The 26,467-nt window shown below is 40.0% G+C and overlaps 1 protein-coding gene across 1 annotated transcript; it reads right to left on the bottom strand.

The window, feature by feature from the left end:
- Positions 1–1,925: 1,925 nt before the first annotated feature.
- Positions 1,926–6,652, bottom strand: LOC147633810 (pentatricopeptide repeat-containing protein At2g39620-like). Its single transcript, XM_086804871.1, has one exon. The coding sequence runs from the start codon at positions 6,389–6,391 to the stop codon at positions 2,732–2,734; it is 3,660 nt and encodes a 1,219-aa protein (XP_086660997.1). The 5' UTR covers positions 6,392–6,652; the 3' UTR covers positions 1,926–2,731.
- Positions 6,653–26,467: the final 19,815 nt, after the last annotated feature.

Here is a 26,467-nt window from a genome sequence, read left to right as displayed (position 1 = left end):
CTGCCTTTTCAGTGAGGTATGAAGCTTTGTTCATCAAATATCCACAAGCAGCTTTACATGTTGCTGCTTCTTCTTTTTTGCCTTCTATGGGAGATTCAAAGAGTTCTTTAGCAAATGGAGCATCTTAAGAGATGAGCAAGTTTATCATGGCTTTGGATCCCCGCTTGCATGGAAAAGTTCTTAGCAAATATCCCACTAATTTTAAAGAGGCTCTTCGTATTGCTTTGAAGAAGGAGACCACTCTTCAAATATTGCCACCCTCTACTAGTTGCTCTTGCAGACTCTCCAAACTTGTTATATCTCTTGTATTGTTATGCGTTTACACATTGTCTCTTGGAATGTTAATGGATTACATATGCATGGAGCTTATGGGCCGCGGAAGCTGCTCCTCAGGCAAGAGCTCAACTCTCACTTTCTTGGTGACGTTGATATTCTCTTTGCCCAAGAGCATAAACTCTCGGCAACCTATTCCCATCGTTGTGGTAAATTACTACCAAGAGCCTCTCATACCTTTTGGGAGCCTGCTATTGGAGAGATGTCCCGTAGCGGTGGGGTTTGTATTTCTATTGGCCGTCCCTATGTTTCGCATATTCAGCATCATGGCACCTTGATTCGTGGTAGAGCTATGTGGGTTTCACTTCTTGTTGATGGCAGATTGATTGGGCTTCTTTCTATATATGCGCCGACAGAAGCAAGAGCACGTATTTTTTCATGACAATGCAAAAAACAATGATCCATCAGGACAACATAGTTCGTCCTAAGTTTTGGTTGAGTGTCAAAAGCTTGCCCTTGTATTTGAAACAATTCCGCATCTGCAAGCTGATCTGATACTCCAGGAGTCTCCTGCATCCCCACGATAAGTTAGTCTTTCTACTTTAATCTACATTGACAGACTATTTGTGTGAGTACAATGCATTCTAGTGTGTTCTTGGGATTTCTTAAAAGCTTGCATACCTTTTATTCTTAACTGGGTGGGGCAAATCTAGTTGTTTGACTCACATAAACTTCCTCCTATAAGTCACCATTCAAGAATGTTGTTTAGATGTCCAATTGGTGCACATTCCTTCCATGGTGGATTGTCAAAGTAGTAACAAATTTGATAGTGATCATACGAGAAGTGGGGATAAAAGTTTCATCATAATGATTCCCTTTCTGCTAGGCATAACCTTTTAAAACAAGTATGTCCTTGAGCCTATCCATAGATCCATCAGCCTTTCTCTTGACTTTGTAAACCCACTTAGTACCAATTACTTTCTTACCAAGAGGTCAATCCAGTAAATCCTAAGTACCATTTTCTAAATGGCTTGAATTTTATCTTACATTACTTTAAACCAATTTGGATCTTCTTGAGCCTCTTCAAAAGACTTAAGTTCATCTACATCATGTAGAGAACTAACAAATAAAAACTCAATAATATCTGCTTAAGAGATGGTTTTAGCATTGGAACTGGTTCTACTCTACAAAGGAGTAAACAATTTGCTATCCTGTAAGGTGCTTTTAACCCATTTAGCAATAAGCATAGACTTATTGATTGCTCATCTTTTAGAATTTACATCACCTTCTAGCTGATCAAAAGTTGATCTACCAGTTTCTTGAGTATTTTTCCTTGCAACAAACCCAAACCAGTGAGCGAAATCTATTATCAACAGACACTACCATTAGTAACAAACCATCAAAAACGTGTCCAAGGAATTGGACATGTTTATTGAATTCCATTATAAAATAGATTGAATCCTTAGCAAGAAGAACATCGCTATTACTGATAATGGTTTTCTTGGCAAGAGGATTATAGAGACGATAGCCTTTGGTTTCTAAACTATAGCTAATAAAAATACATTTTAACTGCCTTATCATCAAGCTTAGTCCTGATTTATGCTGCTAACACATGGGCATATGCCAAATAACCAAAAACACACGTGTATGCCAAACAACCAAAAACACACGTGTTCAACCTTTGGTCTTTTGTTGAACCAAGCTTCATAAGAAGTGATGGTTTTCACAGCTTTAGTGGAACACCTATTCAGTACATAGGTAGCACAAAGAATTGCTTCCATCCAAAACTTGTGTGGAAGTTGATAACCTTTGACCATGAATCTAACGATCTCCATGAGAGTCCTCTTTTTTCTCTTAGAGAAACACCATTTTGTTGTGGTGTATAAGGAGTTGTGCATTGATGCTTACTTAATGCCTTTTTGTGCCAAAAATTCTTTAAAAAATCTTGGTCACAATTGAGCTTCTTGTTTACTTTAAGTCAACAGATAAGCATCTTGGTCATACGTCCACATTCAAGTCGTTTTAGTTGTCTTATCCTCTTATCACTGAGTCTCTCTCTCAAATTGTTGACACCAATATTTGAGATGGAAAGGTTTTTTACTACTGGAGTTCTTTGATAATATAACTGATCACATTGCTCTCTTCACACAATATTCATTGCAAGAGCATTAGTGCTAAATTTCATTTTAGTCCAACTTTGTTGTTATGGAAATGAGAATTGTGGAATTATTTGATATTTTATGTGATATTTATGGTATGCTCATTTGCCACACGGTTGTGATTGGTTACGAGCGCGAACCAGACACGACCGTGTGACAAATGAGCGTACCATAAATATCACATAAATATCAAATAATTCCACAATTCTCATTTCCATAACATTTGCGAGTGCCAATTGCTACATGACAGTGTAATTTTTTATGACAACTTCAACTTGCAAAATTGTCACAATGCATGATTATGGTGTATCCTCAATCCCCCAACAATGTCTTAGCCTCTTCCATGCTTGTTTTTCTGCTCTCATTGCCTCGATCTTGTTCGCTACCTCTTGCATATTAGCACCTGCATAGATGTGAGACATTAAGACATAAGCTGCAGCATCCTTTTCATCCAAATGCACTGCATGTTCAAAAGCCTGCTTTCCAAGCTCTACGTTTCCCCAACTTTTACAAGCACAAAGCACGCTATGCCACACCACAAGATTAGGATAGAAAGGCATCTTCTTGATCATTGCTACTGCCTTGTCTATTTGGCCTGTGCGGCCAAGGAGATCGAGCATGCAAGTGTGGTGTTCAAATGTTGGAACAATGCCATAGTCTTTGCTCATGGCCTCAAAGTACATCTCGCTCTTATTAACTAGACCTGTCCGACTGCATACATTGAGAACAATAACAAAAGTGACCTGATCTGGCTTTACGCCTTCTCCTAGCAATCGATCAAGGATATGAAAAACGTTTTCACTTTCTCCAAGCTGGGCATATCCTGCAATTAGTGAATTCCACGAGACTATGTCTCGTACTAGAAGCTTGTCAAACACTTGCTGTGCTATCTCAAGAAAGCCACATTTGGCATACATATCAACCAAGGTGTTGCCAACAACAAGGTCTCTCTCCACTAGGCCCTTTCTCTCAATCTCAGCATGTATTTCTTGACCCTTGTCTGTGGCTCCAATGCTGCCACAAGCTTTCAAACTGCTAACAAAAGTGACAGCAGTCGGGGAGACACCCTCGAGTTCCATCTGTTCAATATACTTAACAGCTTCCTCACCATGCCCAAGTTCAGTATATCCTGTGATAAGTGCATTCCACAGGACTACATCTCGAATTGGAAGCTTGTCAAACACTTGCCGTGCTGTGGCAAGCAAGCCACATTTAGCATACATATCGACCAAGGTGCTGCCAACAAAGATATTTTTTTCTCGCAACCCTTTTCTTTCAATCTCAGCATGTATTTTTAGGCCTTTCTCTGTGTCTCCTATGCTGCCACAAGCTTTCAAGCTGCAAACAAATGTGACATCATCTGGAGAGATGCCCTCAAGTTGCATCTGTTCAAAACAATTGAGTGCTTTCTCACCATGCCCATGTTCAGCATATCCTGTAATTAGTGCATTCCACGAGACAACATCTCGAACTGGAAGTTTGTCAAACACTTGCTGTGCTTTGGCAATTGAGCTACATTCAGCATACATACCAACCAAGGTGTTGCCAACAGTGAGGTCTCTTTCCAACAACCCCATTCTTTCAATCTCAACATGTATTTCTTGCCCCTTGTCTGTGGCTCTTATGCTGCCACAAGCTTTCAAGCTGCAAACAAATGTGACAGCATCTGGAGGAACACCCTCAAGTTGCATCTGATCGAAATACTTGAGTGCTTCCTCACCATGCCCATGTCCCATATACCCTGCAATTAGTGTGTTCCATGAGACAATGTCACGAAAAGGAAGCTTGTCAAACACTTGCTGTGCTTTGGCAAGCGAGCCACATTTGGCATACATATCAACCAAGGAGCTGCCAACAGAAGGATTTCTTTCCAGAAACCCGCTTCTTTCGATCTCAGCATGTATTTCTTGGCCCTTGCATATGTCACTTATGGTGCCACAAGCTTTCAAACTGCAAACAACAGTGACATCGTCTGGAGAGACACCCTCAGATTGCATCTGTTCAAAATACTTCAGTGCTTCCTCACCATGCCCTTGTTCAACATATCCTGCAATCAGTGCATTCCATGAGACTACGTCTCGAACTGGAAGCTCATCAAACACTTGCTGTGCTTCGGCAACCAAGCCACATTTAGCATACATATCAACCAACATGCTGCCAACAGAAAGGTTTCTTTCCAACAGCCCCTTTCTTTCAACCTCAGCATGTATTTCTTGACCCTTGTCTGTGGCTCCTATACTGCCACAAGCTTTCAAACTGCAAATAAATGTGACAGCATCTGAAGCAACTCCTTCGAGTAGCATTTGTTCAAAACACTTGAGGGTCTCCTCACCATACCCATGTTCAGCATATCCTGCCATTAGTGCATTCCACGAGATGACATCTCGAACTCGAAGTTTGTGAAACACTTCCTGTGCTTTGGCAAGTGAACCACATTTGGCATACATGTCAACCAAGGTGTTGCCAATAACTAGGTCTCTTTCCAGAAATCCCATTCTTTCAATCTCGGAATGTATATCTCTGCCCTTGTCTATGGCTCCTATGCTTCCACAAGCCTTCAAGCTGCAAGCAAATGCACTAGCATCTGCAGGGATACCCTCAAGTTGCATCTGTTCAAAGCATTTGAGTGCTTCCACACCATGCCCATGTTCAGCATATCCGGCCATTAGTGCGGTCCAAGAGACTATGTCTCGAACAGGAAGCTTGTCAAACACTTGCAGTGCTTTGTCAAGCAAGCCACATTTAGCATACATATCAACCAAGGTGCTGCCAATAAAATGGTTCCTTTCCAATAATCCCTTGCGTTCAATCTCAGCGTGTATTTCTTGGCCCTTGTCAGTGGCTCTGATGCTGCCACAAGCTTTCAAGCTGCAAACAAATGTGACGGCATTTGGACACACACCTTCGAGTTGCATCTGTTCAAAAAACCTGAGTGCTTCCTTGCCATGCCCACGTTCAGCGTATCCTGCAATTAGTGTGGTCCATGAAACTACGTCTCTAACTGGTAGCTTGTCAAACACTTCCTGTGCTTTGGCAAGTGAGCCACACTTAGCATACATATCAACCAAAGTGCTGCCAACAAAAAGGTTTCTTTCCAGCAACCCTTTTCGTTCGATCTCAGCATGTATTTCTTGGCCCTTGTCTATGGCTCCTGTGCTGCCACAAGCTTTCAAGCTGCAAACAAACGTGACATCGTTTGGGGAGACACCCTCGAGTTGCATCTGTTCAAAGCAATTGAATGCTTCTTCACCATGCCCATGTTCCGCATATCCTGCAATTATTGCATTCCAGGTGACAACGTTTCGAACTGGAAGTTTTTCAAACACTTGTTGTGCTTTGGCAAGAGAGCCACATTTGGCATACATGTCGACCAAGGTGCTGCCAACAAACACGTCTGTTTTGAGCAATCCCATCCTGGCAACCTCTGCATGAATTTGAAGGCCTGTTTCCATATCTTTCAGGTTTGCACAAGACTTGAGTAAGGCAACAAAAGTATGCCCACTAGGATGTACAGAACCATCCTTTTGCATTTTCTGGTACAGGGTGAGAGCATGCTGTGGCTCCCCACATCTGATATAACCTGTGATGAGGGCATTCCAGGACCTGTCATTCCTATACACCAACCTGTCAAAAACCTGCCGGGCATCGCAGACGTTTCCAACTTCCATCACCAGAGAGACAAGGTAGTTCCCCAGTGATGCATGAGCTTCTAGCCCAATTTTGCGCATGTAGGCATGCAAGCGCTGCGCAAGCGGTCGGTCTCTTTTCATCATGCAATTGTGCAAGATGCGTGCAAAGTCCTCCACGGAAGCCAGGGGCAGCACCCCTTTTTCCGAGGCAGGCACTGCATCCTCCAAGCCAAGCACCCTCCAACCACTTACTTTGCTCTTTCGACCGTCCCACCATTGGCTGTAGTCCTTCCACAAGCGCTCGGTCCGTGCTCCTGATGTTGTTTGCATCTCCGTTACACTCCTGAGACATGTCGAACAAGAAAATGTGAAGCCACCATGAAGTACCCAAAACGGCACGATACAAGCTTGTAGGAATCCCTCCAGGTAGTGATTGCTTGCAAGTTTCAAAGTTGGCTACCATGGTTGTATAACTGTGCACAACTCATGCCCTCCTCCACAACAACACATCAAGCACCATGATCGGTGTGGAATTTTCAACGGTCACAAGGTAGATTTATGTTACTCTCTACTTTTAAGGTTATTAAGAGTAAACTAGTACTCTACCTGCATGTTGCTGCTGTATGTAAAAGACATTAAGAAGCGAAATGTATGGATGGAAGCAGGAATACAAAGGGTCGAAATGTATGGATGGAAGCAGGAATACAAAGGGTCAATCGAAGAGATTTTTTCCTCTTATTTTTTAGAAATCCAGGATTTCTTTTCTCTCTCCTCTCTTTGTGCCTTGGTTGTCCATGGTTAATATGTAATAGATGATTAGCTTATCTTATTTTTTCATGTATTTGTGTATTTGCTGTTACTATCTATCCTGCCCATATTCACTTAATGCCCATATTCAATATTACTACCCGCAAGTGGGCAGTAATTATTGAACAATCTAAGGTCTTCGTTTGCACCGCTTAGCCTGAGTTTGCACAATCGAAAACCTAAGGAGAGAATAAAAAATACGCCACCGCCTACCAACCGACCTCCACATGTCTAAGGTGGTTTGACTAAGGTTGTTCGGCTTTAATATTTCCCAATCAAACTAATCAATCAAAAAAAGAATTGGGAACCTATATTTGTGGGTGTTTTACTTCAAAGTTGCTATGGATAAATTATTGTGTGTGTGTGTGTGTGTGTGTGTGTGTGTGTGTGTGAGATCCACCGAATAGACATGGAAGTCACCACAAAAGTAGCACTTCGAATCTGAGTGGGGGGGCGACCCAAGGGGTGCTTTAAAGAGGAGCTAAGCTACATCAATACATTGGATAAGTGATCAAGATTCTGGGATAGAGATACCAACCACACCGGGAAGGCAACCATACAATCATTGCTACATATATGGCATGGGCATGTGTTAATGTCCATGGGCCAAGAGAGTTGGCTATTGAGAGAGCTAGATACTGCTCCCATATGTATGGATAAGAATAGTGCCAAAGACTTATATAACCATGAGTAGGGCTTATAACTCTAGCATGACTTGTGTGGGTATTAGATCTAGACTAGCCCTAAGGTGGTGGGTCTAAGGTTGCTAAGCTTTGTAGGCTGGTACCATGGGCGGTATGGGATGCACATGTTGGTGATCTAATTGCAAGGTGGTCTCATGATTTGAAGGCCTCATGCTATGGTGGTGCACATGTCTCATCAAAGTCAACATTCAAATAGATTGGTACTATCAAAGTTGTTAAGAAAACCCAATGTGTCGTGGGAAGTTGCCTATCCATCGAGCTCAAGAGCCAGGATTAAGAGCTCCACCGTAGCCGCTCACCGCCATCCTTCCACACTCATTGTCACCCCGAGGCGGTTACTCTAATCCAACGGCGAGTGATGCAACCTCTTCATGAAGATCGTGTGGGATCTCCGCGGAAGATGATCGCGTTGGTAGCCTAATCACTCAAGCAAGAGGGAGAGAGGAAGAAAGAGGGAAGCAAGAGAAAACAAGTGATTAGCACTAATCACTCTCAAATTCTAAACCTAAGCATACCACATATGCTAGATTAGAGTTACAAGAGAGAGGGAGAGAGAGAATACTCCACTTCTACTGCTGCACAAATGGGAGAATGAGTTACAAACAAGAGAAATTGGCTTTTATAGTTCCAAGCCTTTTCCCACTAGGCCACATAGGAGTAAGTGACCCGAGGCACCCAAAACATAGTTACAAGGCTTTTTTCTATGGATTAGCCAACTAACCAAGATCCTCTTGTCTGTCCAACGAAGCTCAATACTTGGGAGCATCTTTAGGACATTTCTCTCATCAAATGACGGGATTTACAATATAGTATCGGGGCCCATTACATAAGTGTGTGGACATAGTTGTCGAAGAAATGTGTTAACCAATATGTGGTTAACATACTCCCCTTCCTAAAGTCGATCGCGTCCTCGTGATCGGTAAGAGGTTGTCAATGCACACGAGGAAGTGTTGCACTTGGTTGGTTCTCATGTCTCTTCGAAAATGAGAGGGGTTGGGAGAGTTAGTAAGATGGAAAGAAGTTAGTGGAGTACTGGTGATTAAGAATATAGCTAGTCATATGGGCTCTTATGATTATGCTTTTTTGTATGTGTCCAGAGACAAGCACGGAATACTTAATGACCAGTATCCAAGTGGTAGGTGTTATGTGAGGAAGGAAGAGTTAGTAAAATAATGATGTTAGTAAGATAGTGGCCAGGGGGAAATTCCGGAGAAGGAACAAGGAGGCAACCCGCATGGTGATGACTACTTGTGCTCCGAGATGCTGTACGCGATGGTGATTTTCATTAAGCTCGAGCATCTCGGTCAAGACATCGTGATGGGTATCTTGGTTCCCATGGATGTTGAGGTATCGAGTTTCGATGTTCCGTCTTTTTCTTTTGGTGCTTTGTCTTCTTCTATCATTGGAGCTCTGGGATCCTATGTTGATAGGAGTGGTAGTTGATGGCGATGATCCATAGGTGTTGAGCCGAAGAAGAAGTTATGGGTTGGATGGATTAGGCATGAAGCATAGTTATTGGGGTGAAACGGGGGTGATTAAGAAGACCCAGGCGATGGGTTATACCATTGACCAAGCTTGTGCCCACCATGGTCCCCCCATCCAGAGATGTACCTGGATGGCTATCAATGATGAGGCTTGTATGGTATGTGCGCATAGGACAGAGCCTAGTGATAATTGCAGGTGTTGTGCATGAGCAAGGGTGAAAGGTGTGCCTGTGGTCCTAATCACCTACATCCTAATCACGTAGGTTTTTTTTTTAATATGTGTTTATGGGTCAGCACGCCTAAAGAGGGTTTTGTATTGAGGGGCCCATTTGGTGAGATTTGTGAGCTTACCTTTGAGTGTATCTTTGAGTGGTTGGATAAGCTTTGCCATTTGTAGCACTGCCCCTTGGGTAGGAGAGACGAAGTCGAGGGGCGGGGTGGAGTGTCATGGTCAAAGCTCCGCTCAAGGAAAGGTCTACAAGAATTGAGTGTTTAAGTGCCCATGGGTTGGGTGTGGGAAAGTCCATAGGATTTATTTGAGGAAGAGGGAACTTGCTTGCCCATTTGTCATCAAACCATCTATGTCGAGTGGATAGGTACTGGCTTGGTTTGTGTGGTTTGGGTGAATTGTTGAGGGGTATGCCATGGTAGCCAAATGATAGAGTTGCCATCATGGAAGCCTTGGGCTTCTAAGAGACATTTGGGCACCCAACGTCGTCGAGTGATGAAGGTCCGTGGTTGGCGAGGGTTCTTGGTTTTTGGTCGATGAGGCTTTGAGCTAGGTGTAGGTTGTCAACGCTAAGGAGAGGCTTTTGATGGGGGATGGGGAGCCACAGGTGTGTGTTGCCTTGAGATTTAAGCACGTTGGTAGGTACCTAGCGTTGGTGGCTTCGTTGTACTTGGGGTTACCTAACCTATGGGGCTGTGGGACCTTTTGTTGCGGCTTCCTGGAGAGTTGCTGTGGGAGATGAGCACATGCGGCATGCTTGGGTAGCCAAAGTAAGTGTGGCCTTCATAGTAGCATTATGCTCATAAAACAAGCGATCAGGGGGATGAGCCAATGTTGAAGCTTTGGCTTAGGGTTGGTTTTTGTTGGGTTAGTTGGTGGCTTGCGCTTGGGTGGTGGAGATGGCCTTTGGGAATCCATAGTTATGTGTAGTCATCGTAGAATCCTTGAGCGACAAGAAGATTCTTGGGCACCCACCATTGATTGTCATGTGATAAAGATATGAGGTCAGGGTGCTTGTAATGTGGCTGGTCGAGGATATAGAGTTGAGGGGCAATGTCGACAAGACGAGGCTTGATTATCATTGTTGGATGGTGTCAACAGTGGCCGATCAACCGGCTTTGGTGAGGCATGGGGAGCTCAGATATTTCTTGGGCATTGAGGTGATTAGGTCACCACATGGTATTGGATTACTACAGAGACAGTATGGCTTGGACATGTTGTCCAAGTATGGTATGACAGGCTGTAAGTCTATCTCAGTGCCATTAGACCAGAATGGCAAGTTGAGTGCAGATTCAGGAGAGATTTTGGAGGATCTTACTATGTATAGGCGCATAGTAGGAAGCTTGATCTACATGACGATCACTAGGCCAGATTTGAGCTATGCTGTTGGGTTGCTGAGTCAGTTTATGCAAGTTCCTCGAAAGCCGCATTTGGATGCATTGAGACGCATACTGAGGTATGTGAGGTCTACTTTGCATTGTGGACTATTTTATGAAACTGGGACAGAGATATGTGTACATGGGTACACAGATGCTGATTGGGCTGGTAGTATCTCAGATAGAAGATCTACTAGTGGCTTCATGTTTTTTTGGGGAGTGCTGTTGTAACTTGGAGCAGCAAGAAGTAGCCTACGGTTGCTTTATCTAGTATACAGAGGCCGAGTACACAGGTGCTGCGATGGTAGCATGTGAGGTAGCTTGGTTGAGAAAGCTACTTGCAGATTTGGGTCTATCAATGGATAGACAAGTTGTCATTTTCTGTGACAACATTAGCAGTATACAGTTGGCCAGGAACCCAATTTTTCATGCTCGCACGAAGCATATAGAGGTCCACTACCATTTTGTCAAAGAGAAGGTTTTGGCAGGTGACGTTGACCTTGTTTATGTCAGCACACAGGATCACGTCGCTGACATCTTCACCAAAGCATTGGGTACAGAGAAGCTCCGCAGATTCAGGACTTTGCTTGGTGTACATGAGATGGAGTTGAGCTCGAGGCGAAGTGTTGAGATATCGAGCTCATCTAGTGAGACGGTGGACACTGCTGACCCGCCTGGGGGGATAGGCCCCACACTTACACCACTGGCATGGTTGGTGAGATCATGGGTGATATGCGGCCAGTGGGATGACAGGCTGTGTGACAGCCATTCTAGAGACTGTGGCATAGTTATAGCGCTAGATCATTTAGTTGGGTTCACACTATAGAGAACCCTAGTATGTATTTGGTTGAGTACCTTTTCATATGTGTACTCTTATCTTTGTATATGGTGTGTTGAGTGTGTACTCTTATCTTTGTATATGGTGTGTTGAATGTTGTGTGAAGAAGAAGAAGATTTTCAGCCTCTCACCTTGTGTGTGTTCTCTTTTAGGGTTTTGTGAGTGTGTGTGTGCTTGCAAGAGCTCAATCTCTCTTCTCCCCTACATCTTTTCATGGTATCAAAGCCTGGATCATGCTAAGGGCTGAGCTGAGCAAGAGAAGCATGGGAAGCGGTACAAGGGTAAGAGCTTTATCTACTCTTCCCTATTTGTGTTGGCGACTACACCCTTGTCGGGAGCTCTACGGGAGGCACCGGACGATCTCTGATTGAGGAGCTTTCTTTGCGGGAGTAAAGCTATAGGGCAACTATATTGCCCTATTGGATGAATTTTTCGGGCCGAAAACGTGTTTCGGGCGCATTAGGACCTCCATTTTTCGGAAAGCAGGCGATTTCGAGCACTGCGGGTAAGTCATCGATTCTCTGCAGAACTCTATTTTAAGAACTGCAAGAAGACAGATTGGTTGTGCAGACATTGTGTGTGCTGCAAGGAGGTCAACAGTTGTTGCCATTGGGTGTATGTATGCACATTGAGGTCACTGGTTGTTACATTTGAGTGTAGTACAGTACCGCTACAGAAAATACAGCAGTTTGTGCAGGACAAACCAGATGGCAAGATGTCAAATGATGGCATAAACCAGATTGTTGCTGAGAAGCTTGATAAGAACAACTTCCATGCTTGGAGGTTCAGGTTGATAAATTTCCTGATGGGAAAGGGTTATTGGGACTACATAAAAGGTGAGCATGAAGAGGCACCGGAGATACCAGAGATCAATCCGACTGCTGCAGATATGAAAGAGTTCAAAGGATTGGAACCAAGGAGCCAGAAAAGTTATGTATTGGCTCTCTATCAGTATACAAGACACCATGATTGGGCACATACAGGATGCCAAGTCCCCCCAAGGAGGCATGGGACACCTTGGTAAAACTCTATGAAACGAATACCAAGGCATGAAAGATACAGTTGAAGAATGAACTTCATACTGTGGAGAAAAAGAGTATGTCTATGAATGACTATGCATTGAAGATCAAGGGTATTGTGGAATCCCTTGCATCTATTGGTATTTCAGTAGATGATGATGATAAGGTGGAATTCTGTCTATGTGGTCTCGGACCACAATACAAGGCGTTCAAGACGTCTATTCAAACTCGAGAAAACATTCCCAATTTCACAGATTTGGCGTCTATATTGATTATAGAAGAGAAGAGCTTGGGTGAAGTTGGTCTTCATAAAACAAAAACAGTTCAGAGCAACAGGCCTTCTACACAAGTTCAAGAAGAGGACGAGGTGGTAGAGGAGGCCGTGGACGCGGCCAAGGAGGTGGCCGAACAAGTAATCAGAATTATGGCCAGCAGCAGCAACAACAACAGTCCCAGAATTCACAACAACAACAACACGCAGGTGGAAGAGGATAATTCAGAGGCAGGGGGAGTCAAAGAGGTCATGGAAATCATCGGCAAAGGCAGTATAAGGATACACGTGGATGCTTTTATTGTGGTAAGCCTAGACATGAGTAGGCAGATTGTTATAAGAAGCAGGCTGATATGCAAAATGGAAAATTGCAGCAAAACAACTATGCATCCTCGAGCAGAAACAATGAGGATAATGAAAGGTTGTTTGTTATGCACCATGTCATTAATGCCATTTCTGAAAATGTTAAAGCAGCACATAAAGATGATGTATGGTACGTTGATTCAGGTGCTTCAAACCACATGACAAGTCATGGGGAGTGGTTCAAGGAGATGAAAAACCTTGAAAGACCAGGTTTTGTGAAAACAGGGGGATGACACTGCTCATCCAATTTCCCATGTTGGAGATGTGCCATTGTCTATGCAGGATGGCAAAGTGAAGTACCTTGCAGATGTACTTCATGTTCCAAACATAACAAAGAATCTGGTTTCAGTTGGCCAGATGATTGAGCAAGGTTTGCAGGTTCGGTTTAACCCTGCTGGTTGTTATATTGAAGACTTTAAAGACAAGTGCAGGTTGGTTGCAAAAGGCAACAGAGTGGGCAGAATGTTTACATTGAATGTAAACATGCCTGAAGTGAGTGCTCTGCGATGTTTGCAAATGGTTCAGGAATTGTTATAGACACAGACATTTGGCATAAAAGAATTGGACATGTGAATGTACAGAGAATGAAGTCTATGCAGACTAAAGGAATTGTGACAGGGTTGCCAAAGTTTAAAGTTGAAGGTATGCAGAAAATATGTGAAGCATGCCAATTTGGAAAGCAAACAAAGCATGTATTTCCACGTGACAGAAATGTGAGCAGAAATGCACTAGATGTTGTGCATTTAGATGTATGGGGTCCTATGAAGACCATGTCTATGGGAGGCTGCAGGTATTATGTGACATTTATTGATGACCATACAAGGAAAGTGTGGGTATACTTCATGAAGGAGAAGGGTGAGGTGTTCACTCATTTTCAGAATTTCAGAGTTATGGTTGAAAAGCAAACAGGGAAATATGTAAAGTGCCTAAGGTCAGATGGAGAGGGAGAGTACTTCTCCAATGAGTTCTCTGAATTTTTGAAGAAGAATGGTATTCGGAGATAGTTTACATGCAGATACACTCCGCAGCAAAATGGAGTTGCTGAGTGAAAAAACAAGCACATTGCTGAGATTGTGCGAGCATTGATGGGAGAGAAGAATATGCCGCATAGCTATTGGGCTGAGGCTGTTTCTATAGCACTTTACATCATGAACAAGACTCCAACTGCAGCCATACATGATGTAACTCCAGAGGAGAGGTTTACTAGCAGAAAACCTGATTTGTCTCATCTGAAAGTCTTTGGATGCATTGTATATGTGCATGTGCCAGATGAGCTGAGAACTAAGCTAGATCCAAAAGCTGAAAACTAAGTCTTTGGATGCATTGTATATGTGCATGTGCCAGATGATGTGCCAGATGAGCTGAGAACTAAGCTAGATCCAAAAGCTGAAAAATGTGTGTTTATTAGGTATTCCCTTGAGCAAAAGGGATACATGTGCTATAACCCTGCTACACGTGAGTTGAGGGGGTAAGTAAGGATGTTGTTTTTTATGAGATGAGCAGCTGGTATGCTACTGAAAAAGAAGTTGTTGGGGCTGATGTGAGTGGAAATGTGGTTGCACAGAATGAAAGTCAGCAATCACAGTCTTTGAGTGGACCAGGAGAGTCCTCATCTAGTAGTTCAGTTGATAGACCATGGAGTGGCAGGCTGCATCATAATACCAGTCCTGCAAATGTGATTAGTACATCACATAAAGGAAAAGAGAAAGTGGTTGAGCCCCTTAGAATGACTGACATTTCTGCAAGGCATTCTCATGTTGATGGAGAGTCTAGTGGCTCAGAGAGATGAGCCTTGATGAGGATCTTGGGATACCAGCTATGAGAACACCTGCTGGTGTAAAGAAGGCTATGAAAGCCATGAATGCAAAGCTATGAAGATCTGGGAGAGTGAAGAATCCTATGCAGAGGTTTACCTATGATGGTTATGTGGCACATCACTATGCATACATGGCAAAAGTTGTACATGTTGTAGAGTCCACATGCATTGATGAGGCTGTTGGAAATGTGTGTTGGGAGAAAGCTATGGATGAGGAGATGGATGCACTATATGGAGATGAGACTTGGGATTTAGTGCAATTACCTGAAGGCAAGAAAGCCATTGGATGCAAGTGGGTGTAACAGTGATGGAAGCATAAGCAGGTACCAGGCTAGATTGGTAGCCAAAGGATATGCGCAGACATATGGCATTGATTATGAGAGGAAACTTTCAGCCCACTTGCCAAGATGGCAACAGTGAGAGTTATGATAGCAGTGGCTGCATCAAAGCAATGGTCTTTACATCAGATGGATGTAAAGAATGCATTCTTGCATGGGGATTTGCAGGAAGAGGTGTATATGTTACAGCCACCTGGTTATGAGGATGTGAGTCACCCCGAGCATGTTTGCAGGTTGAAGAAAGCCTTGTATGGCTTAAAACAAGCACCAAGAGCATGGTCTTACAAGATTTTTGAATATCTTGTCACTATTGGCTTTCATGTAGCCAATGCAGATTTCTCGTTGTATGTGAGACACAGTGATAGAGGGGTTGTGCTTGTTGTCATCTATGTAGATGACCTGATCATTACACGGAACCATGATGCAGAGATCTTTGATGTAAAGATCTTGCTTACAGAAGTTTGAGATGAAGGATCTCGGGGAGCTCAGATATTTCTTGGGCATTGAGGTGATTAGGTCACCACATGGTATTGGATTACTGCTGCAGAGATAGTATAGCTTGGACATGTTGTCCAAGTATGGTATGATAGGCTGTAAGTTTATCTCAGTGCCATTGGATCAAAATGGCAAGTTGAGTGCAGATTTTGGAGAGATTTTGGAGGATCCTACTATGTATAGGCGCATAGTAGGAAGCTTGATCTACATGACGATCACTAGGCCAGATTTGAGCGAGACGCATACTGAGGTATGTGAGGTCTACTTTGCATTGTGGACTATTTTATGAAACTGGGACAGAGATCTGTGTACATGGGTACACAGATGCTAATTGGGCTGGTAGTATCTCAGATAGAAGATCTACTAGTGGCTTCATGTTTTCTTTGGGAAGTGCTACTATGACTTGGAGCAGCAAGAAGCAGCCTACGGTTGCTCTATCCAGTACTACAGAGGCCGAGTACAGAGGTGCTGCTATGACAGCATGTGAGGTAGCTTGGTTGAGAAAGCTACTTGCAGATTTGGGTCTATCAATGGATAGACAAGTTGTCATTTTCTGTGACAACATTAGCATTATACAGTTGGCCAGGAACCCAGTTTTTCATGCTCGCACGAAGCATATAGAGGTCCACTACCATTTTGTCAGAGAGAAGGTTTTGGCAGGTGTGACGTTGACCTTGTTTATGTCAACACACAGGATCACGTCGCTGACATCTTCACCAAAGCATTGGGTACAAAGAAGCTCCACAGATTCAGGGCTTTGCTTGATGAGATGGAGTTGAGCTCGAGGGGGAGTGTTGAGATATCGAGCTCATCTAGTGAGGCGATGGAGATGACCCACCTGTCAGTGGGATGACAGGCTGGTTGATAGCCATTCTAGAGATTGGCATAGTTATAGCGCCAGCTCATTTAGTTGGATTCACACTATAGAGAACCCTAGTATGTATTTGGTTGAGTACCTTTTCATATAGTGTGTACTCTTATCTTTGTATATGGTGTGTTGAGTGTTGTGTGAAGAAGAAGAAGATTTTCAGCCTCTCACCTTGTGTGTTCTTTTTTAGGGTTTTGTGAGTGTGTGTGTGTGCTTGCAAGAGCTCAAGCTCTCTTCTCCCCTACATCTTTTCAGGTTCATGTATACAAGTTCATATGTCCGGGTTCACGTCTATAGGCTTACGTCTTTTTTGGTGTAAACATGACTCACATACTTCCCTGGTTTGAAATAGGAGGCTATATAGGGCACAAAAATCAAGAAGAAGGGCCTAAAACATGGTTGGTATACAATTATTGTTGGTAATAAGTGTACTTAATTTTCCAATAATTACGAAGGATTAGAATTTTCCTTGAAAATTATAGCTGGTACATATTGTATGACAAGAATAGCTTCCAAGGACATGGGTAGGTGTGCCCATATGGCTGTAATAATTGGTATATACTATATACGGTATACCTACCTCCAGTATCATGGCTCACATGTCTAGGCTCATGTCTCCAGTCTCACGTGTCACAGCTCATGGCTCCCATGACTCTAGATTCACGTCTTTTTATGTCGAACTGTGGGCTCATGCCCCCTACCCGAGTTAGTTTAGCCTACATCTTTTTATGTCGAACTGTGGGCTCATGCTCCCTACCCAAGAGTTAGTTTAGCCTGGTTTTTTATGGTTTTTGTGATTTTTTAGACTTAGTGAGATGTGTTTAGTGTTTCTAATCCTAATGAAGGGTTGTGATAGAACTAATTAAGTGTTTTTTTATTGTTGTGGATGATTTTGCATACTTTTACTCTATGAATTCAACAATGCATAAGTAAACTATGAAAAATTATGAAATAGCTAAACAAAAATTGATAGCTTCACTGTAATTCAACCTAATGGACCTTAATGCTCATGTTTTCAAGTGTGGATTCCACTCCTAATCATAATTTCTAAACTAATTCTTGGATTAAAGTAATGAAATCTAAGCCTTTTGGGCTCCAATTGCATGCAAATCACAAAAATAAAGGTTTTGCCCTACCGATATATGAAATAGAATGTCCTAATGCAAAATAAACTTCGAATCAAAATTAAAAACAATAAGAAAACACATCCAAGGCTCCAAAACCATATGTTTTTCAGAGTGTGACCTCCTAATCAACACCCGATAATATTGGGTGATCCTAATATCTTGGAATAGATGAAAAATTTGAGCTGAGTCCTATGCTAGTCCTTGGCATAGCGGCACCAAGTCAAGCTTACAAGAGCCTTGCCGAAGCATGTGCAATTGGCTCTTGCCTTAGAGCTACAATTTGCAACTTCCCGTGTGGGTACGTAGCTCGTCCCATCATGTCCTCACTTGATTGTCACATCGGAATGATCCTTTCCAAATGGGTAAAGGGAGAGCACTCAATGCCTAGATTGAGGCAAGAAGAGATGGTCCTTCGCGATGGTTCTCTCTCACAAAAGTTGGGAAGCTAATGCAAGAGAGAAACCTACAATCACACCTATCCAAACAAGCATCCCATCAAGTAAGTAAGAACACAATAGCATGTGAGCAAGCAAGAAGAGGAAAGGAGGAGAGCTCACAAGAAAACTATTGCAAGGGAATGATTATGTATTTCTTATTATAAAATGACTTATATACAAATGACTAATTTTCACACTAGGCCTATCAAACTTAAAATGGTCCAACTTTTGCTGCCATTAACTTACATCAAGAAGTCAAGATAGATACACCAAAAGGTCATACATTCAAGATATGAAGCAATGGTGTCTAAATCTATAACTTGGATGAGCGCACGTAATGGTCCGATGGAATACTTATGGCAATTTCCACTTCTCAAGAGCTTGTGGTAGTAAGTTAGGATGAAGTCCCAAGTGAGGTACTTCATGAATATATTATGAGAGTAGTCATTGTAATAGCATTAGGCCTCTTATGAGCCTAAAGTGCCCGACCGGCCACAGTTTAAGTGAGTGTGAACACTTATGGCCATGTACATAAGTGAATATCTCCCATAATACAAAGAACTCTCCCATTGTGCAATAGAGTCTTGCTCTTGCTAATCTCTTTCTAAACCATGCTAGTGAGTGTGTGTGAGCGAAGTGAGGTGAGAGGAGGGACGAGTACACGTAGCGCAACGCAGCGGTGTGACAACACTCATAGAAGGCATGGTGGAATTGATTCTCAAGGAGTTGTGTAGATTGAAGACCTCAAGGGTTACGAGCTTGACAAATGGAAAGATCCTCATGATAGTTGTGGTTCACTAGGTAATCTTCTAGTTATATGTGTTTCCAAGGGGTTTTGAGTGAGCCATAACATTTTTGGTGTCACTGTTGAGGAGACATCCCTTGGCTTTTTTCATTGTTTTCTCTCTAATCCATGCACTATCCATTGCTCATTGTCTTTAGTAATGGTTTCCCATGAAAAAGATGTGGTTTTGATAGAGATTTGTGTGTGATCTGGTGAGAATAGCTCTCTTTTTTGTTTTGTAATAAAGAATGCTTTTTTGCTTAATTTTTAGCTTAATTGTTATTTTTGTTGTTGTTAATTTGGTTTTTAATGTTCCTAGGTCTTGCACATAGAGTTTATTAGACTTATTTTCTTCCATTGCATCAAAAAATGTAATAGAATGCAATTTTTAGTGAGTTTTAGCTCTCTTTAAAGTTAAACATAGAGCTAGAATCATTAATTTTTGCTTGATTTGTGCGTTTTTTGTTTGATTTGTATGCATTAAAGTGTTAGCAAGTATTAGGGGTAGCTTAATCCATTAGGGGTAGCAAGTATTAGGGGTAGCTTAATCCATTAACAAACTTCTCTAAAGTATTAAAAACTCTTGAAAACGACTAATCTTCCTTAATTGACTGGTTTTTATCATTAAGGGGTGATTAATCTAATTCAACAGGCAAAAAAACTAGAAAATGTGTTTTTCGAGGCCAAAATTGATCATGTAAAAGGTTGAAATTAGTGTTTTTGAGTGTTTTGAGAGCATCTGAATGCATCAAAACATCCAATTGCATCAATTTCTTCATTAATTGGAGGAATTTTCCTCTCTTTTCTTTAATTTTGCATAAAGAGAGGAGACTAAAATTAAGTTTAATTAATATCTAATTATGGACTAGTTTACACATTAGTTGATGCACATAGCTTAGCAATTTCATGCCCTATCCAATGATGTGCTCAATAGTGTGAATTAATTAGTGATTAATGGTTAATTAGAGTCCTTAATGAATCCAAAAGAGAGATTAGTGGAAGGATTACTCATTATAAGACTAATAAGAATTAAATGAAAGATGCCAATGAGTTGTCAATTTGTCCACTTTTGGAGTCATTTATGGGTGGTTGCAAGATCAGGGTACCCAGTTTTGTCCACTCAGGCACCCTGTAATAAATAGTAAAAAAACAGGCATTTGTTTACCTTTAGTGGCCTATCTCTCCTAGATAATAAAGGAATTTCTTTTCAAGTTCTTTTGTTGGAACATCACAGTCAACGTTGGGAATATAGTTGCATAATTTGATTAAGAATTAGATAGTCGCAAGTCCTCATTTCCTTAGGTACAAAGTCAATGTATACACCCTGTCCCAAATTTGGATTGATTCAATAAAATGCTAATATCTTTTACATATAAACTCATATGAGATTCCCACTTTGGACCTTAGATCATCACATAATATAGAGCTTAACTTGATTTTTTGTGAAAATTTTAAGCTATTTGTCTATTTTCTTTAAATATTTCAAGGCCTTTAAAGTGTTATAATACATGCCACTTTTTGCACCCACAATAACTACCACTTAAAATTCTCAATCTTGTAGATCAAAAGAGTGGCAAATAGTGAGACATTAGTAGAATGCGGTGGTTAGTCAAAATTACAAATCCAATGGTTGGATTTTTAATGATCTCTTTTCCAAAATTCTTCCAAGCTATCAGAAGGCCTGTAAATATTAATAATCTAACTAGTAAAATTACATTTTTGATGTAAATCATCTAAAACCTATGGAGACTAGTGTACTTGTAATGGTACATCTATGGAAAAAAATTTGGATCACTCTAAGTATGGAAATATCATTTTTTATCATTTCATCATTTTTTTTAATTTTGATTAATTAGACTAATTTTATTAATTTAAGTTATATTGGGTTAATTTGAGTACATGTGTATTTTCTATTAGTTGCTTGATCTCATTTGAAGTACCTTGCACCCCCCAAATTTTCTCTCCAAGCATTGTCTCAGTCCAGCATCATAAACTAGACAAAACTGGACATGCTGATCTTACAACCCTTATAAAGGGTGTAAGGGGGTGTCATAAAAGTAGTGTTGATTTTTTTATTCCCACTTACCTTTTTAGGAAAATGTCTATATCTCTCTAATTTAATATTTCAAAAATATTCCCTCCACACAAGAAAACTTGAATTTCCCTCTAGACTCCAAAAAAAAATAAATCCATGAAACACCCATTTCACGGTGTGAAATAGGTCCTCGTACGAAAAAAAATCCATGGAACACATGTTTCACGTTGTGAAACATGTCCACTCGCAGAAAAAAAAATCCATTGTTAACCCATCCCTAGAGTTAACAAAAACTACCACCATTATCTTACATCAAAGGAGTCAAGGTAGATACACCAAAGGGTCATACATTCAAGATATGAAGCAATGGTGTCTAAATCTACAATTTGGACAGGTGCCCATAATGGTGTGATAGAGTATTTATGGCAATTTTCGCTTGAAGAGCATGTGGATGTAGGATGAAGTCCCAAGTGATGTACTTCATGGATATATTATGAGAGTAGTCATTGTAATAGCATTAGGCCTCTTATGAGCCTAAAGTGCCTGGTCGGCCACAGTTTAAGTGAGTGTGAACACTTATTATAAGATTCCTCCCTAGCCTCTCAGGATGTCCAGTATCTTCCCCTGTAGTCAAATCCCTCTTCAAAAATATAAAAGATCTTGTTTCTACCAGTTTTGGCCTAGAGAGAGAAAATCTTCTAGAGAGTGGTAATCCAGTTTTTAAATATTTTTGGATGGAAAAATATCTCTTCTTATTAAAATAAGTTTCCTCGAAACAGAAGTTCAAAAAGATTTTCAGAAGGTGCATTAGAAATAAAGTATAATCTGTTCAAGAGGCCTTATCCTGAGGGTCAAGATTTTTTTGAAATTTTAAATTAAGGTTCCTATGGACCAATAAGATTCATCCAAATGTAGGGAGGATATAAATGGAAGAATAAAAGGAAAATCCCCCAAAAATGAGTAAATACTCACATAAGATGAAGAGTTGACTAAGGACAAGGTTAATAGTTAAAAAAGAGAGATATTTAGAAGAAATGATGCATTTTTGACACCTGAGTATGGGAAAATTCCCCTCATGAAGGAGGCGCCTATTTCACATGTGGGGGAGAGTTTTAAACTCCCAAATAATGAGATATTTTTATCTCTCCTGTTTCAACTAGATCCAAAAAGTGAGCTAAACTAACCTAAAAATGGTCAAAAATTGACCAAACTAATCTGGAAAATTCTAGAATCAGTTTGCTTGGTTAGAGGCTCACTTTTTCCTATAAATAGAAGCCTCCCCCTTTGTTGAAGCTTAATAGTATTTTTTGCACTATTACCCTGCTTCTCCCAAGAGCCAAAAACTATGAATTTACTCATAATTCATTAGTTTTTGACCTTCCCTCTTCTAAAGATTGGTGGCCACTCTTGTTTCAAACAAGAGTAGATCCCTCAAACCATCAAGCCAAAGGAAAGCTCTCAAATTCTCCTTGTAAGTTGGAGATTCTTCTCTTTTCTATTTCATTTTATGGTTTTTATGATTTTTGTCTTCTCTAAAATGATTATGATGTTATGCCTCATTGAAAAAAAGCATTCCCCTCTCTTCTTTAGTAAATCCAACCATTCTTTATCCTAGATAAATGATTATTGGATAAAATCAAGTTTTTCATAATGTTTTCTTAAATAAGTAGAAAATGTTTACATTAGAATGATTTAAATACTCTTGGTGAAATCCTAGTTGATTTTAGAGAGTTAAAAATTAAAAAATGGTTAGCCATACAAAGGAGGTTATGGTAAAATTTTCTAAAAATTATGTAAAATAAGTTTTACCTTTTATTATTCAAAAAGAGTAATTCCCATCGTATATGTATTCTTAAAGTGTTATTTTTCATCCTAGGTATAGAAAAATGCATATTAAAAATATTTTATTAAAAAGTGTTACCTTCTTTAGAATTAAATTCTATACATAGAAAGAAGCATATTGAAATTGTTATTTTGATTATAAAAGTTTGATTTTCATCATAAATGATTTTTATGCATAAAAGATATTTTTTATATTAAAAGTGTGATTTTTATCATAAATGATTTTTATGTATAAATGGATGCATAAAAGAAGTTCTTTTATATTAAAAGAGTGATTTTCATCATAAATGATTTGTATGCATAAAAGATATTTTTTATATTAAAAGTGTGATTTTCATCATAAATGATTTTTATGCATAAATAGATGTATAAAAGAAATTCTTTTATATTAAAAGAGTGATTTTCATCATAAATGATTTGTATGCATAAACATATGCATAAAAGATAGTTTTATATTAAAAGTGTAATTTTCATCATAAATTATTTTTATGCATAAATGGATGCATAAAAGAAATTATTTTATATTAAAAGAGTGATTTTTATCATAAATGATTTGTATGCATAAAAGATATTTTTATATTAAAAGTGTGATTTTCATCATAAATGGATTTTATGCATAAATTAGATGCATAAGAGAAATTCTTTTATTCTAAAAGTGTAATTCCTACTAAATTGGATTTATGCATGGAAAGATGCATAAAGAATTTATTTTAATCCAAAAGTGTTATTCTCATCAACTTGATTTTATGCATAGAAAGATGCATAAAGAAATCCATTTTTATTTCAAAAGAGTTATTTTCATCAATTTTGATTTTATGCATAAATAGATGCATAAAGAATTTTATTTTTATTCCAAAAAAGTTATTCTTATCAATTTTGATTTTATGCATAGAAAGATGCATAAAGAATTTTATTTTTAATTCAAAAGAGTTATTTTCATCAATTTTGATTTTATGCATAGAAAGATGCATAAAGAATTTTATTTTTAATTCAAAAGAGTTATTTTCATCAATTTTGATTTTATGCATAAATAGATTCATAAAGAATTTTATTTTTATTCCAAAAGAGTTATTCTTATCAATTTCGATTTTATGCATAGAAAGATGCATAAAAGATTTATTTTTATTTCGAAAGTATTATTTTCATTGAAATTAAATTTATGCATAGTTAGATGCATAAAAGATTTATTTTTATTTTGAAAGTGTTATTCTCATTAAAATGGAATTTATGCATAATAAAATGCATAAAAGATTTATTTTTATTTTGAAAGTGTTATTCTCATTAAAATGGAATTTATGCATAGTAAAATGCATAAAAGGTTTATTTTTAATTCGAAAGTGTTATTTTTCTTAAAATTGAAATTATGCATAATAGATGCATAAAAGGATTTTTATAAAAGAGTTATTCCTACTAAAGTCGTCTTTATGCCTAATTAGATGCGTAAAGAATCTTTATATCAAAAAATTAGAATTCTCTTACATTCTATAAATAGATGTGATGAGATGTGATAGGAATCAGATAGATGTAAATGGATGGATGGAAGTGATATGAATTAGATAAATGTAAATGGATGAGGATGTTTGTGAATATGAATGTGAATGTGGATGTGGATATGGATGTATGAATGTGGAATGTGGATATGGATGTATGGATGTGGAATGTGGATGTGGATGTGGATGTATGGATGTGGAATGTGGATGTGGATGTATGAATGTGGAATGTGGATATGGATGTATGAATATGGAATGTGGATCTGGATGTATAGATGTGGATGTGGACGTGGATGTATGAATGTAGATGTGGATGTGGATGTGGATGTGGAAATGGATGTATGAATGTGGAATGTAGATGTGGATGTATGGATGTGGAAATGGATGTATGGATGTGGATGTGGATGTGGATGTGGATGTGGATGTATGAATGTGGATGTGAAAATGGATGCGTGGATGTATGAATGTAGATGTGGATGTGGATGTATGAATGTGAATGTGGATGTGGATGTATAAATGTGAATGAGGATGTGGATGTATGAATGTGGATGTGGATATGGATGTGAAAATGGATGTGTGAATGTGGATGTGGATGTGGATATGGAAATGGATGTGGATGTGGAAATGGATGCGTGGATGTATGAATGTAGATGTGGATGTGGATGTGGATGTATGAATGTGGATGTGGATGTGGATGTATGAATGTGGATGTGGATATGGATGTGAAAATGGATGTGTGAATGTGGATGTGGATGTGGAAATGGATGTATGGATGTGGATGTGGATGTGGATGTATGAATGTGAATGTGGATGTGGATGTATGAATGTGAATGAGGATGTGGATGTATGAATGTGGATGTGGATATGGATGTGAAAATGGATGTATGGATGTGGATGAGGATGTGGAAATGGATGTATGGATGTGGATGTATGGATGTGGATGTATGGATGTGGATATGGGTGTGTATGTATGAATGCGGATGTGGAAGTGGATGTATGATGTGGATGTACAAATGTGGATGTGTATGTAGAATAATGAATGCGAATGTGTATGTGAAATGATGTGTCGTCGATATGAGTGAATGGATGAGATGTGATGACATGTGAATTGGGATGTGAATAAATGATATGTGATGTGAATGAATCTGAGGTGATGAGATGGAAAATGATGTGATTGGATGAGAATGAGTACACATATGCATGGAATAAGTAATGTGGACTGATGAGGGATAATGTGGAAAGACGAGAGTTCAATATAGAAGCTGTATTTGTGACCTGTTTGTAAATGATTGTTTTATGTCAAGAATGCTGGGGAAGCATTTTGACCGTCTTGTGATTAAGGTCGTGGAGACCTAACTGATAAAGTTGCAACTGTTAACGGAGAGTCAATGGCGGACGTCTCGCGTAGCAAGGTCGGTCGAGGTCTTGACCAGCCTCGGTTCGATTTAAATGGTGAGCTTCCAGTACGGTGGATGAGGGACCAAGGAAGCGGCCTATGAGTGAAGCGCTAGGTGACTTGCGAAGGATCCTAGAGGGTGCTGACCATACGGTGCTCGGGCTCTGGGTCGCCGAAGATACCCACACGTGCGTCGTGGAAGATATTGAATCAAGGAGTAAGAGTTGTTTTATGAAACCGGGCATGGAAAAACCGATGGATTAGTCTCTTGTCCGGATATCCATCTCAACTCAACTCCATCTCATGTACACCAAGCAAAGCCCTGAATCTATGGAGCTTCTCTGTACCCAATGCTTTGGTGAAGATGTCAGCGAATGTGATCATATGTGCTGACATAAACAAGGTCAACGTCTCCTGCCAAAACCTTCTCTCTAACAAAATGGTAGTGGACCTCTATATGCTTTGTGCGAGCATGAAAAACTGGATTCTTGGCCAACTGTATACTGCTAATGTTGTCACAAAAAATGACAACTTGTCTATCCAGTGATAGACCCAAATCTGCCATAGCTTTCTCAACCAAGCTACCAAACATGCTGCCATAGCAGCACCTCTGTACTCAGCCTCTCTAGTACTGGATAGAGCAACCGTAGGCTGCTTCTTGCTGCTCCAAGTCACATCAACACTCCC

This window comes from Cibotium barometz, chromosome 11, assembly GCF_041138505.1.
Source record: "Cibotium barometz isolate CiBa-2024 chromosome 11, ASM4113850v1, whole genome shotgun sequence".
NCBI classification, from domain to species: Eukaryota; Viridiplantae; Streptophyta; class Polypodiopsida; order Cyatheales; family Cibotiaceae; genus Cibotium; species Cibotium barometz.
Note: the sequence above shows the minus strand (reverse complement) of the source record. Positions and strands in the feature narration are given on the sequence as shown.

Bases quoted from the DNA above. Each gene is read 5' to 3' on its own strand.
- LOC147633810 (XM_086804871.1), bottom strand. From the start codon at position 6,391: ATGCAAACAACATCAGGAGCACGGACCGAGCGCTTGTGGAAGGACTAC.